The sequence below is a fragment of the Centroberyx gerrardi genome, chromosome 15 (assembly GCF_048128805.1).
Source record: "Centroberyx gerrardi isolate f3 chromosome 15, fCenGer3.hap1.cur.20231027, whole genome shotgun sequence".
NCBI classification, from domain to species: Eukaryota; Metazoa; Chordata; class Actinopteri; order Beryciformes; family Berycidae; genus Centroberyx; species Centroberyx gerrardi.
In genome coordinates this window covers 25,451,000-25,468,671 of record NC_136011.1, presented here as the reverse complement: position 1 = coordinate 25,468,671, position 17,672 = coordinate 25,451,000, and the positions used below count along the sequence as shown (strand labels likewise).

The 17,672-nt window shown below is 41.0% G+C and overlaps 2 protein-coding genes across 2 annotated transcripts in view; both read right to left on the bottom strand.

Annotated features, from left to right (window-relative positions):
- ugp2b (UDP-glucose pyrophosphorylase 2b) overlaps window positions 1-17,672 on the bottom strand; it is a 409,818-nt gene that overhangs the window by 205,384 nt on the left and 186,762 nt on the right. The gene's annotated exons all lie outside the window — the stretch shown is intronic.
- On the bottom strand, window positions 158-16,060 carry aftphb (aftiphilin b). Its single transcript, XM_071905309.2, has 10 exons — window positions 15,989-16,060; window positions 12,889-14,468; window positions 12,419-12,600; window positions 11,820-11,946; window positions 11,317-11,373; window positions 10,495-10,617; window positions 9,461-9,521; window positions 5,164-5,253; window positions 3,717-3,840; window positions 158-3,179 (listed from the first exon to the last, which is right to left on the bottom strand). Exons 2-10 carry the CDS (start codon window positions 14,431-14,433, stop codon window positions 3,035-3,037), a joined length of 2,454 nt encoding a protein of 817 aa, XP_071761410.2. The 5' UTR covers window positions 14,434-14,468; window positions 15,989-16,060; the 3' UTR covers window positions 158-3,034.

The window sequence follows — 17,672 nt, the reverse complement described above, 5'->3', positions numbered from 1 at the left end:
TCAAACTTATCAAATGGTGCAATCTTATCAAAACTATAGTTTATCAAAGAACAACGCTTTATGGTGGTGTCAGTTATTGCACAAACATAGGCATCTGTCCCAGTTGGCTGTAGCGATGCAATCAATCAAAACAAATTACATGCAAAGCAACAACTTTGGTTTCATGTTTGAGCTGCAGGAAATAAGTATGGTGCCTCTCCTCTCATCTAAAAATGCTACATCTGCCTCTGCAGAGAAATTGCTGACAGCCAAAGACAATGATAAGTAAAAAGTAGCCTAATTACAAGTATATTATGTATGCACAATCAAGACAGACTACAAAACATAATCATTAGCACTCCTGCAATTAAAAAAGAGTAGTCTTTTGCATCAAAATACATCATTACAAATTATCAAACCAAATAAGCTGTTTTTGTTGGAGCCTGTCTTCAAGGTCTTTTTGATTGATTGATTGATTGATTGATTGACTAATTCATTAATCCCATTGCATTTTACTTTATTTCACATATCAATTATGGATATATAGAAGCAGATTTTAAAGGCTAAGTTTTGCTCATCAAACTTATTGTCACAAGTTTCATCTCACACTCAAAATACAGATCCATGTAAAGGCAGCATTTAGAGGGATTCAAACTACATTTAAAGCTCATGTTCAGTATACCGTCAGCCTTTTTATAAAGTGAAAAAACTATTACAGACCCATAAACCAACAGGAAGACAGCCCTAAGCAGTCTTCCTGTTGCTCACCAGAGGGCGACATGCTCCACCTCCAGATTGGGCCTTGAAATTGACAACTTGGGCGGATGAGAAATTAATTTCAAGTACAAAGACAACAGACTTGTGTAATTACTGCTTGTTAATTTGACTGTTTCAAGCCTGGGGAACCTTCGTCTTGGTGTGTTAGGATCTACAAGAAAGATCCCTTGAGAAAAGAGAAGGATTTATTGGACATAACACTTTACCCCTAGGCTTTAGATCATCATCAGTCATCATCTTGCATTCCATGTTTATCACTGATGCTTTTATGAACCAACACACATTCATTCAGTGCAATTTTCAATAAATGTGAAATAGTTATTGGAGCAAACAGTTTGAATGCTTTTATTTCCCTTTCCCAGTACTTCAAATCAGCAAAACTGACAGCAACTGACATTATTCTAACATGGCTTAATATTTAATATTATGCAAAAAACAAGCAAAGAAAAAGAAAATGATTAGCATGGAGATTAAAAAGCAGCAAATAACCAGCTCAGCTGGTTTACAGAGTCTACAACCAGACAAGTAAACTGCACACTGAACAGCGCTGGTCGCACTGTGTTTTGAAAAAGCAGGAGAGATAAAGCAATTCAGAGGTAAAGATTCAAGTAGAAACGCACCACGAAGATGCCAACTTTGTTATTTCAAGCATGGAAAATATTCTTTTATAGTTTTAAATATAGTTTGTCAAGTGAGAGGATAAAAAGGATAAGGCCTCTTCACTCAAGTCTTACCAAACTAAAAGAGAAGTACATTCATTCAGTCTCCCAAATCACAAATTAGTCTATAATGAATGTTAATATCAACAACAAGCTGATGACATTTATTTATAATACATAAATTAATAAAATGTTCAATAAATAAAACGTAATTGAAGTGAGTTTGCTTTACCAGAGTGAATAAGAAGACATTTAGCGGTGTGTGTTTGTGTGTGTACGGGTTACTTTCAACCGAAACAAACCACAACATCAGGGAGAGTTGTATTTGGTGTAAAACCAATAAAGAAACACACCAAACGAGACTGGAGCTGCAGGGGAGACCCGCTTCTCTGCAGTTTGCTGATTGTCCTGCGTCGAAATCCAAGTGCAAGCTGCTAAATGCGAGGATATTCTGCCCCTTTACTGACGAAGATAAAAGATACATCCAGGCTTTATACGACCCAGACAATCCTCACCCAGCTGCACGTATCAGAGCTCTTAGGTAGTTACAGTTAGAGTATATTTTAAGCATTTAGTTCATGCTCTTAACATTGCAAGCAACCAATAGTAAGGAGTGCAAGGGTCCGAGCCACAGCGCCCGACTTTATTCCTGTGACCCGAGAATGACCGCGTACGAGAGAACTGAGAGGAATGCTAGCCAAAGAAATAAAAAACGTGTCATCCGCCATGAATGATGCAGGTACGCCTTGAGCCAATCAGAAGCAAGATGCGTCATCCCTCCAATCAGACCAGTGGTGTCTGAGATATCACATTTAAGTTAAAAAAGTTTGAGTTTTACTATACTATACCCAAATCAGTCAAATTTGCAAAGATAGGTGGATTTATATAGCAAGTTTCTGGTGCACCGGACTTATGGTGTAGGAGGTTTTTTTACCTTTAATTATAGCGCCTCCACCAGGCCAATTAGTGTAATGTTTTTAAACTCCAGAACACAGTGCCAAAATGCATCATCCATCCACGTTTCATCAAAATCGCACCAGTGGTGTCTAGGATATTACATCTGAATTTAAACATTTTTACCGTTAATTATAGCGCCCTCATTAGGCCAATCAGTGTAAATTCTAAGGATAGCTGGATGTGTGTAGCAAGTTTCACCTAAATTGGACTAAATTCTCCTAGAGTAAAGACCTTTCAAAGTTACAAATATTACATTTTGCCCTTTGATTATATCGCCCCCATCAGGCCAATCGGTGTATTTGATTTTAAACGCCAGAACACAAGTGCGAAGACATATCATCCCTCCACGTTTCGTCAAAATAAGACCAGTGTCGTCTGAGATGTCACCTGAGATCTCACATTTGATGGAGGAGCGGTTTGGTCGGACGGATGGACGGAAAGACGGACAAAGCCCGAGCCGAGGAAAGAAGTAGAAGGATGTTTTTTTATGGCAGCGAATTAGAGCGAGTAAAGCAGGAAAGATATGTTGCAGTTTTCAGCCTGCGACAGAAGATGGGTACGCCTCTTGTATCCTTACAGTTCCTTTGAATCCTGTGTAAATTAGAATAAGTGGTACATTAAGCATTTAGTGTGTGTGTGTGTGTGTGTGTAAAGTGCACATGTCACTCTAATGTTGGAGAGCTGCATTCCTTGGGTATGAGGATGCTGGGGAACATGAGGACCTTGGCCCGCATGAAAGACAGGTCAGGCAGAGCACAGATCATCCTGCCAGCCTCCGCACTGAGCCCTTCATCCTGTTGAGGTTTCCTGCCAACACACACACACACACACACACACACACACACACACACACACAGATGCACACACACACAGAGCTAGCATGAGTATTAGAACGTCTATTTGTATTGTGTATTGTGTGTACAATATTGTGTGTATTGTGGGGCGGATTTCTGGGCAAATACTCTCTTGGAGAAAACAAAAGGTTAAAGTAGTATTCTGTAAGATGTTCGTTTTTTTTAATTTTGTCTCCATCTTTGTTTCTCAGCGTTCATTGCTGTGGTTTTTCTGTTATCCCATTTTATATGATGCATCTTTGGCCAAACACCGTTACAAAATAAAAGAGAAGTGGCGTGGAGGGCGGTGTCTGAAATTGTGGAGGTGGACAATTACAGAACAACAATATTTAAATGCATTTATAGTCTAACATTCAATTGGTATTTATTTAGTAAGCAACAGCTACTGGTGATAGAGATTAGCAAAACTGACATTTATTTATGTGAGAAGTTTCTTATTATTACTTTAAATAAGATAAGAATAAAATAAATGAGCATAACACCAGCTGACCTGACTGAAGTGCTGGTCTTCTCTGCAGTGGACATGAGGCGATTGAAGGTTTCCTCTGGGTGGCTGCTGCTAGCGCCGGCTTCCAGTTTGGTGATGGTCAGTTCATACAGGTCACGGTCAACTCCTTCACATGTGTGTGTGTGTGTGTTAACACACACACACACAGGCGCAAACATGCAACACAAATGTTAGAGAAGGAACAAAGCACACATTAAGGCAAGAGTTAGCTGTTAAATTTGAATTATAGCATGCTGTATTGATAGGTATTTCTTTATGTGCTCTTGAATGTGACACTTAAAAGTATGACAGGACAGAATCTAATTTTGGGAAAAAAAATCTTGATATATGCAAATAAAAATATCAAGGCTGTGCATGAAAATATATTAACAGTCAACTGTATGACACTTGGAGAGTGGAACGCTGAACAATTCACCAGCTTACTGTTACACCCAAAACATCATTCCCATCACTTTCATTTTAAGCTAAATTGGCGTGTTGACCCTGCAAACGCCCTTAGGATTGAAATCAAGTCTCTGTCTCTGTTGGTTTCATAGTTACGGCTAAAAAACAATCATCATCTAATGGCAGAAATCTGATATGGATCACCTCCAAAGTCTAATCAATTGTTCCTTGGCCCAAGGCCGATCTGTCCCCCATATTTCATGGAAATCTGTTTTTGAGATATCCTGCTGACAGACACACAAAAACTAACTAGCGGGCGGAAACATAATACCGCCTTGGCAAAGGTAAGGAAAGATAACAATGCAATGTGTATGAGTTATACAAGCGTGGACAATCAGTCTTTAATCCTGATATTCATCTATACAAACACATGCCAGGTATTTCCGACGACACACTGAAAAGTTACCCCCAGGGCTTCAAAAGAGTACTGCAAATAAAAAGAAAGAAAAAATTGGCACGGCTGGCCGCTGCCTCCATGCCAAAACTAGTTTCTGTGGAAGAGATAAACGCCGTTTTCCTTTCATGCTGCCAAGGGGAAACCCTGATGTAGACTCGGGCTGCACGATATTTGTTGCACACAAAATCTCATCACAAAATGTTTGCTGAATATTGTCAAAGAATTTTCTTGAAACAAGTGACACTACAGTATATTGAAATACGACATATCACTCCACTAGTATCAAATTGTCACTTGATTCTAAAAACACTCTTGGACCAAGTGAAACTATAATAGAACCAAGTGAAATTATCTCACAGCATCGGCAGGTTTTGTTACATTTCTGTCATTACATTACATTCACATTATGTTTTAAGAAAATTGAGATTTTGAGACATAACAATATAAGAGTGAATGATGTAAGATGGCCATTTTTGCAAAGTGGGGGAAATACACTGAGACACTAATGTACACAACATGAAGGTGTGACTACAGTGTTTTTTTCAGACAGAGGATGTACATTGTGCAGTGCAGTGTCACATAGCTGACCTGGTGGAGGGCTGCTGCTCCGGCTGCGGCTGCGGCTGGACCCGCTCTCCTCCACAGGACCAAAGTAATCCAGGTTGAGCCCAGAGCAGCCTGTGCTAGCAAGGGAGACAGGGTAGGGGGGGTTGTGGTGGGGGTTAACTTAATTTCTGTTTCCTAAATGGAGAATGGACCAACCTCTCCCATTGGTGTTTTTTTTTCTCCTTTTATTGAGACAGTAGGAAGGCTGAGACAAATCCACCAACCAAAAACTATAACAGGGTAGTAAGGTCATTCAGGTGACAGGTAGCCCAAACAGCCTCAACAAATCACTGCAATTCACTTTACTTGCATCCTGAGTCTGAACGCAACCCATTCAAAACCTCGGAGGACGTCCTGACCACGCACCATGCAGCAAGATGTCAGTTCTGATGCAACGACTTCCTCCTTGAGTGAAAATCAGACACTTAAAAGTTTGATTTTGGTGTTTTGCAAAGCCACAGGACAAATTTCAAAATGAGAGTTGATTAAACAAATAAAACAAACCCAATAAATAGCCTTGTATTACAGTGTTGTGGCTTTGTACATTGGGATTTGCATGTTTCATCTGCATATCACTCTAATTTTGACATTTGGTCTCTTGCACTGAAAAAACATTTGGTTACCACTAAAAATGTCCTTCTTCAAGTGCATTCACCTGTGTATTAATCTGTGGAAAAATATTATCAGTGTATGTAAAACACTCAGTACTATTGTGTTACTGGTTATTTTTATCACAATGTTGTCACACATAATTCAGTAACGTTGTGTAGTTACAATACAGCAAAGTATTGTACACTTTCAATACTTTTCCATAGGTTAATACACACGTCAATACACTGGAGTAAGGTTACCAACACTTTTCTCCAGTTACAAAACCAAACTTGCAGAAACAGCATAGTGACAATCCAACAGATCAGAACAGAAGGTTGGAAGCTAATTGATTCTGTAAAATGTTTTGCTCTTGACAAAGTTGTGTCATTTTCAACACATTTAAATATCTAGTTTTGGACAACACAACTTGATGATGGTGTAAACCAAAATGTCCTTCTTCCACCTTTTGCTGAAGTATTTTTCTGTCACCTGAGCACTTAATTGAATACATTTCTCTATTTACAGTATCATAAGCCTCTGTGTGTCCATTCTCATTTTTTCGCCAAGGTCCTTACATTTCAATGCAAAATATGGTAGCAGGAAAGCATAGTGACACAAGTTGTGTTGAAAAGTAACAGAAATGTGTGCTGTCCCCTAGACTGAATGAATTACTGTTGTGCTGAAAATGACACATGCTGACACACAGGGAGTGTACTGATCGGCGCCTGGGAAATCCACCCAGTGTTTGCAGCCATTGTTTCATATCTTACATGCTGTAAAAAAAAAAAACATAAATTAACCCCAAATCTCAGAGCGTTGAGTTGTAATAAAGGCTCCAATTTAGCATTAAGCCACCCAGAGGAGAGGAGTAACTTCCAGCAAGAGAGAAAAGCAGAGCGAAAAGAGGCGAAATTGAGCCGATTGGATCAACAGATTTATTTCAGTATTTACAAGGGATTTCCCACAAGTGCTTATTGCATTGCATTAAATCCGGATTCAAGCAGTAAATCTGCAAAAAAAAACAATTGGCTTTGAAGTCAAGAAAGTAAGAGTTTTGTTCCAAAATGAGATAGACCATTTTAGACACCTTTTAGAAAACGACTGCTGGCATAAAGGCACAACTAATTATGAAATACAACTGTAGTTATTAACTAACTCAAGACCTTACAAAATAGAAACACTTTGGATTGTTTATGAAATGTTGACTAGTGAATTTCAGGTACCAATCATTTTTCAAAATGTATATATAGCGTTTTGGATTAAACCTGTAAAATAATTACCCTGCGGCACCCGTCTGTCCAGAAGGTGTTACAAGTGTGCAGATTAAACCTTTCACTCTTATCATTATATCTTAAGACTACTATGCTTAGTCTTAAGATAATGATGAAGGAAGCAGAGTCAATGTCAGGTATATTGACTTGTCAAATGAAGAAAAGGTCGTAACATCAATAAATTCACTGAGAGAAGCATGCTTTATACAGAATAACATTTACACTTTAGGTTTTCAGCTGGCACTCCTCTCCAGAGTGAATACAGGTACAGCAGGTTGGCAGGTTCAGTGTCTCGCTCCGGGACACTTCAACAGGAAACAGGGTGGTTTGAGGGACAAATTGAATTTTAAATTGAATTTTCAAACTCAATTTAGAATTGAATTTACTGATGTTACGGATTACTCTTCCGCATGCATGCCCATGGGAAATGTGTTTAATCGGGGAACATATCAGTTACAGTTTGTGTAACATCATTTCTCAGGAAATTACATTGCCCCAGTAAACCAGGTGTAGCGTTTCCTGCAGATCCTTTTCACCATGCTAATATACAATATGTTTCAGGGCACAGTAATTCTCTAATTCACCTGACAACATTCTCAGGATGTTAAAAACAACTGGAACTTAAAAAAATAAATAGCAGCATAAAAGTGATAGCATTACAAACTTGCCTTGGCTGTAGCTGTGTCAACATTTTTTCTCCGCTGTTCTCACTGTGATCTGGAAATCTTGCCTAAGCTACATATATTTTCTTTTCTTCATTAAATTACTGTCAATAGTTCAATAGTTCAATAGTTCAATAGTTCAATGTCAGTCTTTTGATTTCTTAGTCAATGTTTCTTCCTTTTGAACCAAGTGAAAAACAGAGAGTAAATTTGTTTGACTTGTTTGCTGCAGTCAACAACACCTAGAGAGAAAACACTGCTCTCTGCTGTGCATACTTTTTATTTGTTTCTACTGTTACATAGTCACCTTTTTATTAATTCCTGTTATGTATGCATGTATACATTTTATCACTGAACTTTTTTCCTGGTTGGGTTGTTGATGTCATTGTTGTGATGGAGTTAAATAACTACATGGGTCAATTACATGGGTCAGATTCAGACTTTTTTTTTAAGAAAGTGTGAAGATAATTTGGAGATGACATTTGTTAAACTAAATGCTAAAGGATTAGACGCTGATTTGTATTCGGGGAGGACAGCTTTGTCAAACAGGGAAACATAACAATTACAAAGGTTTCCTTATCCCAGGAGGAATCAGGAGTGTTTGGTTTGAAAGAAGGGATACAAAGAAAGACACCCTCATCACGTTATTTCAGCATCACTTCACTGAGGGCGGATGAGGTAGCCAGTTTTGGTCTGAGGTCCTTCTTAACTGGAGGAATCGCAGTGTGGCAGAGAAGGTAGAAATACTGTTTTCAACTTTCCAAGTAAAGGGATAGACTCTCTCAAAATTACTGGTAAAAGTTGCATGCTATGGCCATGTATCGCGCAATGGGGAGAGCATGGCACCAACACTGGCAGGGTTGGGGGTTTGATTCCCACAGGGGCCACCAATGAATACAAATAGTACTGTAAGGTGTTTTTAATAAACAAATCCACCAAATGGCACCATATGCCAATTTGCTGAATACTGATATGAGCATTTTCTTTACACTAACCTATTCTGGCCATGCTACTTGATTCTTACCAATTTTGGGGGGAAACACATGTACAGAATGGCGCCTTATAAACAGCCATGCAAATGTGAAATTAATCAAACTTCTCCCTCCCATATAATTTTGTGTTGTAGTTGATAGAGAAATACTTCAGAATCATCAAATAGCACAACAGTACTCAACCCTTGTTTTCAATGGCCTTCACTAATACCAAGTGTGACCACTTGGTTCCCCCAAAACAACTGGAATTGACAAATACTGAGATAAATTCTGATTTAAAAAAGGGTGACAGCAGGAAAAGAAGAGACAGAGAAGTAGCTGAAGGAGGGAAAAAGAAGAAAAGTCATACAGTGTTTCCTCTGTAACAGTTGTAATCTTCCTTTTGGTTGCACAGACGTTCCACTTTTGGTCCCACGTTTGGGTCTGAAAACAATTCTTAGTTGGATAAATCATTATGACAGGAACATAATTTCTAAACACTAGGTCTACTTTGTGATCTTTGAAGGAAATTGAGCTAAATCACAATATTTTGTTAATTTCACATTTTCTCTAGCAGTGATGGTATTTTTGTTGCTGCTAAGTGAACAGAGAGGAAACACTGAGTTCAATAAGAGAAGCAGAGAATTCCCAGGACAAACGGGAGAGAAGAGGAACCCGGAGTAAAAGCCCCAGAAGGTTTGGTTGAGCAGAAGAAGCCAGGTAGGGGAAGGAAGGTAGTCTTATTTCCAACCCCAGAAGTGAGGGGCTCGGCGAGGGGACGTACCGTCCTGAGAGTTGGTAAGGCCACTGCTGCTCCAGTCCAGCTGTCTGGAGGGGAGCGCCTCCTACAGGGGGAGGACCAAACAGCATTAAATCAGCATTTTAGGCTTATAGCTGCCATTCTTATCAGAGTGCAACAGTATAGCACGCTTAAATAAAAAATGACCTTTTCACCGTGTTAGTTAATTTTCCATGTCATAATATACACCTATTTAACAATAAATGCCACAAAATGTACAAAAGTTTTAGGCATGTAACTGGTATTCTTATCAGAGTGCAACAGTACAGCAAGCTTAAAGTCACAATAAAATGAAAAATGACTTCTTCACCTTGTTAGTTAATTTTCCATGTCATAATATACACCTATTTAACAATGAGTGCCCAAAAAAGGGTACAAAAAAATTGTTTTCTTGTATTTTTATACCAAGCTCCCATTACTTACTTACTTTCTGGAAAACTGTTTATCTTTAGTGATTACCTCATGCTGCACCAGTAGGTGTAAAATTTGAATTCCAACCAATAAAACCATCACATATTTTCCAACAGTCCCGCCCCTCTGCCCCTCCCATCAAATAAAACCTTTCTGCCTTTCTCTCCCTCACTTTTATCCCACTGATCACTCCCCATGTTATGTCCCGCCCCAACATCCTGTTTCAATAAGAAATACATCAAATTAAGGAAGAAAGATGCTCTCAAAATGCTGTTTCATTGTGACTTTAAATTCATAGATCTCCAAAATATCACGCGATCAACTGTATGGAGTGAAATGTTTAAAGCCACCGTGCCCAGTCAATAGATCTTTTACATCAGACATTAGTACCTCTCCATGGCCTACACACTCTGAATATCCGGTGTAATTTACTACTAACTATTGTCTGTAGGCTGCCAACTGGTTAGGCAGGTTAGAATGAAAGAGCAAATATACAACACGCCATATACAGAGCTTGAAGCAATTTCTGGAAGGTGAAACATTTTCAGGTTTTAGCACACATACACACAGGAACCTTTACACACGTTCCATTCCAAAGGCCCATTTACCTGCACTGAGTCTGTTGGGGGGCCCCGCCTGTCCCGGGGCCCTGGAGGTCCTTGTGCTCTGACCACTGTGCGTCCCGGAGAACCGACAGCCGGTACAGACTCTTTGGTGGGCTCCAGCATTCCCTGATAAGAGATAAAAAATGGGACGGGAACTCAATAAAAGCAGTAAAATTAGAGTGGGAGCAATGGGTACATACATAGTAACCAAACCCTGTGTTTTCCTCCTGAAGCTGTCATGATTGTTTTTTGTGCTCTGACAATAAATACATCTTTGTCTTGTCTTCTGTCATGTCATTTTGTTGTTATGACCACTGAAGTCTACTGTTTTAAAACATTACAATGCTTCTTCCCTTCCCCTTGCTTCTGGGTTTTTTACATGGCGATGATGTATAGTTCTGGTGGAAAAGTTGCAGCTAAGGTGTGAAGATTCATAGTTAATGTTGAATTTTCACAATAGTTTCACACCGTTACCAGTACAGACCTGAAGCAAAGCTGTTTTTCTAAAAAACTACTCATCACAAAAACAGAAAACTTTGCTCTGGATGTTAACAAATACTTTTAACTTGTGTGTAATGTGACCGAAATAAACCTTAGCCATTTTTTACAGAAGAACAACATATTTTGCAACTTTTCCATTAACATCAATAGCCTACATGCAGAGAAAGCTCTGGTCTGCAGTTCTTTTTCCCGCTGCACTTTGCAATGACGTTTGCGAAATAGGAAACAGGAGCACAGTTAGCGCTCTCTGCTTTTTCCTCCGCTCAGCCTTTACTCGATCTAAAAATAAATTAATTTACTTCAGGTTTCCCTCGGTTTACTCACCAGGCTGGATGCAAAAGCAGGCACGACCACCGGCTGCTTCTTCAGGCCAGTGAACACCTGTCACAAGACAAAGGCACACAACATCAAAACAGCCCATTAAAATACATCAGACTTCGCATTTTAGGCATTTGCAATGTAACAAAATAGCGGGGGCCTTTATACACTTTAATAAAAGAGAGGACCAGGCTTTTATTAGAGACAGGCTACAACAAAGCTGTATAGTGATCCAATCAGTAGAGTTATGTTTGCCTAATAATTTTCAAGGCTTTCGCAGCAGTACCTGTATCCATGGCAACAACATAAACTTGTCAACACGTTCCACAATATGCAACGTCTCCTTTGGTAATATATTTTGTGTTATTTTAGTCATTTTAATGATATTTTAGGCTATAAGTACAGTGTGGATTTAGATTCCTTTCTGATAGTTCTGCCATATTATTGTGTACCGGCCTTTATTTACGCATACACACAACACTGTGGTTCCTACGTTTTGCCAAACTCACAATGTTCCTTGTGTCCACACCAAGGCACCCGAGCAGAGTCCTGTTAGTATGGGAACCGCCCCACTGAAACTGCAGGCCAACTGCATTGTGGACGTCCTGGTGTTGCCACCACATGCCCCACTGAACCCTGGGAAACGGGGAAATTGTGAGAAAATGAAAAATGGTGTATTCCCAAGCAGTGTTGGATGCATTAATGAAAAAATATATTAAATATACACTAGTATGATGGTAATATTGCTACATTGCATATTACCATCAAAAATGCGTTAATGTTCTTCTTTTAAGTTTGTCAGATTATTTGTGGGAAACCATTGATCAGCTTGCTAAAATGTGCACTCAATTGACTGCGAGAACAAAGTGTAAACAATGTAAAAATGTGCACGTCTTACCAGACCAACGCTAAAAAGAAACTTTATTAAATGTTTTCATGACTTTCCTAAAGAAGTAATTTGTAAAAACAAATTAGAACAAAACAAATTAGAACAAATAAAAATGGAAGGACGAGGAGGGAAAGATGACGAAATGTGAAAATGTCATGGTTTATTACTTTAACATAGCGGTCATCATCACCACCCTATAGGTCAGGAGGTCATTCTTACTGCTGAGCTCTGTCTGACAGCTGCTGCTCTCCTGGCCTGTCCTCTTCCTGGTCCTCAGGCTGGTGTTGGGCCTGAAGCAGAGCAGTGAGGCTGGGAACCTCCTCCTCCCCCCTCTCTGCTGGGACCAGCACCTCAGGGAAACTGGCCTGGAGAAGCTTCTGGACACGGCAGGACAGTGAGGCCTGGCCACAAAAAAACATGGGTAATTTTTAAGATTTAAGTTAAGAATAAGAAAGTTAAGAAAGTTAAGAATATATATAATGACCTATTGCTTGACTTTAAGCTTTTATTTGTTATTGTTTTATAGTCTGTGAAGGGTTAGGGTTCGGGTTAGTCTGTTTTGAAAGTGCTATACAAGTAAAGTTAAAAATCTAAATACATTTTAGTGCTAATAATAACAACAACAATAAATAATTATTATAATCATTATCAACAGCAATAAAGACAGTATTCAGTGAAACTCCTCCCACCTGCCAGCTGCCCCTCTTGGAAACTCCATCTCGTCCCGACCCATCCCGCTCCTCCTCAGCGTCCCCATCAGTCTGCCTGGTGCTGCCTTCCTCTCTGAACTGGGCCCAAGTTTTCCCCTCCGTTTGGGCCTGCTGGTTCCCGAACTCCCCCCAGCACCCCTCTCCATCCCCCTCTATGGGTGCTGAGCAGAAGTCTGCAAAGCTGTCACTTGGCGGTAGGCTGCCTACACCCTGTTCCCCTGCACCAACTGTTTGGACACCGTCTCTGCCCATGTGAGGCTCCGAACTACCCTCTTTGAAGTCCGCAAAGCCGTCATCCACGTATGTCTCAGATTCTGATTGGTTGGAGGTAGCAGAGGTTTCCTGAGGCGCAGACTCTGACTGGTCACAATGACGAAAACACTCCTCTCCCTCAGACTGTGACAGACTGACAGGGGAGTCGGCATGCCTGGAGTTTCCCAGTTCCTCCTCCTCCTCCTCCTCGTCACTCTCGTCTTCACACTCAGTCTTGTCTTCCTGAGGAACAGGGGGTGAAAGGCGTGGGTCAAAGTCCTCAGAAGGACCCTCGGGTGAAACAATGTCACAGAACGATGCAAAGTCCTCACTAACAGACTCATACAGACTGGCTGTGTTGGGGAGAGGAGAAACACTCTCCTCTCTATCTTCTCTGCTTTCCTCTGACTCCCTCTCCTCCTCTGAGGTTTGTGAAGGACTGGTATTTCGGCTGGTACTAGGCCTCCTTTCCCTCTGACTGTCCCCAGGCTTGTCTAGCTCCTCCTCCCCAGGCTGGGGCTCTTCAGACGGGAAGATCAGAGCAGTAGCAGGTTCCTGAGGCTGGTGGTCCTGAGATGGTTGAATGGGCGCTGCATCCCTTTGCTCACAGTGATTGACCTTAGTGCAATCATTTTCTTTTGCTTTCGATGCACAACAAGACCCGGGATCAGAGTCTGTAATGATCTCCTGTCCTGAATCACAGAGTTGCTCACCCAAGCTGTTGGCAAGGTTTGTCCTTCCCGCTCTGCCATCCCAGGGTTCTGCGCCACCCATGGGAGAGAAGCCGCAGCACCACGGGTGTGCCGCATGCTCTGTGAATGCAGTGAAGTCGGCAAACCCTGTTTCCTCCCTGGGAGAGCCGGCACCCGGTACAGAAGCTGTGTGGGTCCCGGAGGCTGGGTGCTCAGAGGAGCGGTCCCTCTCAGGATACCCGTTCGTGAGGTGCAAAGGAGGTTCTGTATTACAGTGCTGCCCTTCGATGTCTACCTGACTCCTGCCGAACCCTGATTTCACAGTGGATGTGGGTTGGGATTGTTCAACCGGGTAATTAAAGCTGGAGTTGGCTGGATGGGTGGCTGGTTCTGTGGTTGGAGAAGGCTGTCTGAGGCCAGACGGCGACTCAGTAAAATCATTGAAGCCAAGAGTGGAGCAGGACACCCCCAAAGAGAAACCCCCGAAGTCCCCAAATTCGTCCTCCTCTGCCCCCACCTCCCCATCGTCGTCCAGCGGCGGGGGAGAGGAGGAGTGCATGGGTATGACATCTGGCTCCATGGGCTCTCCTCGCAGGGCCGGGAGGCCTCATGCACCTGGAAGAGGAAAACACATAATAGTGAGATGGTCAGAAGAGGAATGTCACACATGACAGCTTTTGGACAAGCAGACCAAATGTTTGAATGTGCTGATAAAAGTAATTGATCTACATAAGGGTGTGGGGTTTTTCTAGGAGAGGAACTCTGGCTAAATACCAATCTGTGTGGTGACAATGCCAAACTGGATTTTGGTTTTGTCTAGACTGTTAAAAGAATTAGCCTGGATTAGGCCAACTCAGATGAAAGTAAGAGCAGTGAAATTACACATTGAGTTGATATCAAACACCCCCATGAACAGACACAGAGAATACCAAAGAGGTCATTAGTAATGGATATTCTGCAGCACACAAGCCTCTGCTGTACAGAAAAGATATCTTAGTGATAAACCCCATGCCTTGAGGGCAATATTGGAATGTCACTCTCATTGAGCTGTAACAGCTTGATGTCTGATAAAGGCTAAACACGCATTACATGAAAAAACTCAGGGGCAATCCTGTAGCAAAAGCGAAGATTCTTGAAAAAACAAGCACAACAGGGGTAGCAAAGTTAGCCTTAAATTGGAATTAAGTGTTTGATGCACTACTGGTTTAGGTTCAGTTCAGACACTTCACTCAATAGACCATCAATAAGATAGAGGAACCTGAACACAGGATTGTTTCACAAAGCAGAACGTCAAAAACCTGAACGCTACAAATCTATTAAATAATCTCAGCCTTTTGCATGTCCTCTTTTGTGGCTTGTGGAAATCATTTGCAGCAATTGTTCACATCTAGTTCAGTTATTACCAAAACAACTCCAGTCTACCCTGCTGTTGTTGAGTGGAAAAATTGGCCAGTGCTGGCTGGCCCCTATCAGTAAACTGATACAGGAAACATTATCCGCAGCACTGTGCTACTTAGATGAGCAGCTCAACCAAGTCCTAAGCCTACACCAACCAACGTAGGGATCACAGATCAGTGCCTATTTCAAAGCTTATTAGACCTCCAAAAGAAGCAGAAAACCTAGTTAACTCCCTTGTCTGAATAAACTTCGATGGACGCTGTAACTGGAATCAACATCCCAAGTAACGTTACATATTTTAAAAAAACCGACTAAAGCTACACCGTTGGCTTTGTGACCAACTGGTAAAAGTCTGGGTAACAAACTGCTGTCCAAGGACTGCCATCTTCTCCAGCCTCTCCTTGGACAGACAGGTGTCATACCGTGACATGGGAAAGAGGTTGAAACCATTTATAGCGTTACATAAGCTGTTAATGACCTGCAAACATCCGCAACACAAGTGACAATTAACGTACAGATAATGTATAACACGTTTACTTTTATTATAAACGCAAAACATCCAGAGCAACATACCGCTAGCTTGTTACAACACTGATCACGTTAGCAAATTATGTTAGCTACAGCCAGCTAGCTAGCTTAGCCAGCATCTATCAGTCAACAACAAGCAAACGTTGACAAGTCATTTAAAGAGGGCTAGCTAGCAAAACGATGTGCCAGCTTTTCAGTTACCAACACACATTCACTTCGTCTTTCCCTTGTCACTCCTTGTCAGAGCTGCAGCTTGCTCTCCATCATTTCTCATTCTCCGGCTTTAACAACTGACACACAGTAATAACTGAGAGGAGTAAAAAGTAGAGAGCTCTCACTCTGCCTCTGCCTCGTTTCCAGGTACCGCAAACGTCATCGCGAAGCACGGTGGGGGAAAGAACTGCAGTCTTCTCTCAGTGTACTGGCATTAATGGAAACATTGTGAGATATGGCTTTCTGTGACAGATATCTTCTGTTAAAATCAGGCCTATTTTAAGTTTGTTTGGATAAAACTATACAGGGGTATACAGGAGTATATTATCGTGCATAACGCCCACTTTTGGAGACCAGAAAGTGAGTAAGACATCCTTCTTATAGACGATCTTCGCTGTTGTCTTGGTGCGGACGACCTCGCCACCTACTGGGGAGAGGAGACCTTTACTGGGCGACGGGTGATGTACCGCAATAATTGCCCTTTTCTTGTCTAGTTATGATTGATTAAATGAAAAGTTGATCCTGCTTCCTTACCATCATTATTATTATTACTGAGGAGTAGTATGGTAGTAGCAATAGTAGTGGTGGTAGTCGTAATAGTAGCAGAAGCAGCTAGTTGTACTGTAGTAGTATTACATTTAGTCAAATGAGAAAATGTATTGAGAAGTTTGGGAAGTCTGGTATTGAAATGTATTGAGAGGTTTTGGGATGTTTGGGTTCCACTATCCCTGCTGATATCAGCTGCCATCACTTCCAACAATAAGCTAAAATTATTTATTTTTTTTAAATACCAGAGGGTCCTGGCAAGTGAGATTTATATCCTCTTTGGGATGCTTAGCAGAGAAAACCTTCAGGCTAAGAGATGAGAGGAGATGTAGTGAGATGGTGGAGGCTGGAATGTCTAAATAAAAGCCTACCTGGAACACAAAAAGCTCCAAAACAATTTTTCTTTTCAAAATAGAATAAATCTTTATTTCATTAACTGACAAGTGCTAGATAACCAAGAGCAAGTAAGAATTAAACAAGACCGCAAGAAAAGGGTCAGTGAAATTTTGTGGCAGATGCATCCAACCAACAAAATAAAGAAGACAACGTTTTTGCAGGAATCCAGTGCGCTCAATCACATTACACAGTGTAATGAACCTTTTCGCATAATATGTCTGAGATGTTAAATGTTAGGTCTGGCTGTTAAATATAGGCGTTTCACCAGAGGGGTCAGAGGTCAGGAGCAGGTAGGCGTTCAGTGTTTTGCTCAAGGACACTTTGATAGGGATGATCACACTTTCCAGCTGCAGAACAGTCTCTCTAAACACCAGACCACCGTGACATTCAGAAAAGTTTGTGAATTGTGTGTTTTGTGTGTAAAAAAAACAAAAAAACAAGGTGTGCTTCCTTACTGATCCACAACACACAGAGGTTTGATTCCACTGTCAAACAGGGAGAAACATAGTTCTCTTACTGTTGACAGTTTTGTCTCTTTTGTTTTGAGTATGCATGTGAGAAGCATTTTCCAGACAATGCAACAATATAGTTTCACCTGTTTGGGTTTATTTATGAACATAAAAGGTAAGTGCTCTGGATGTTTTGTGATGAAATGACATTGATAGCGTCGGCCTCTTAGTCAGATGCACTCTATGGCTGAACGCTTTGCCTTATTTGTGGCACTATTTGTGACCCAAC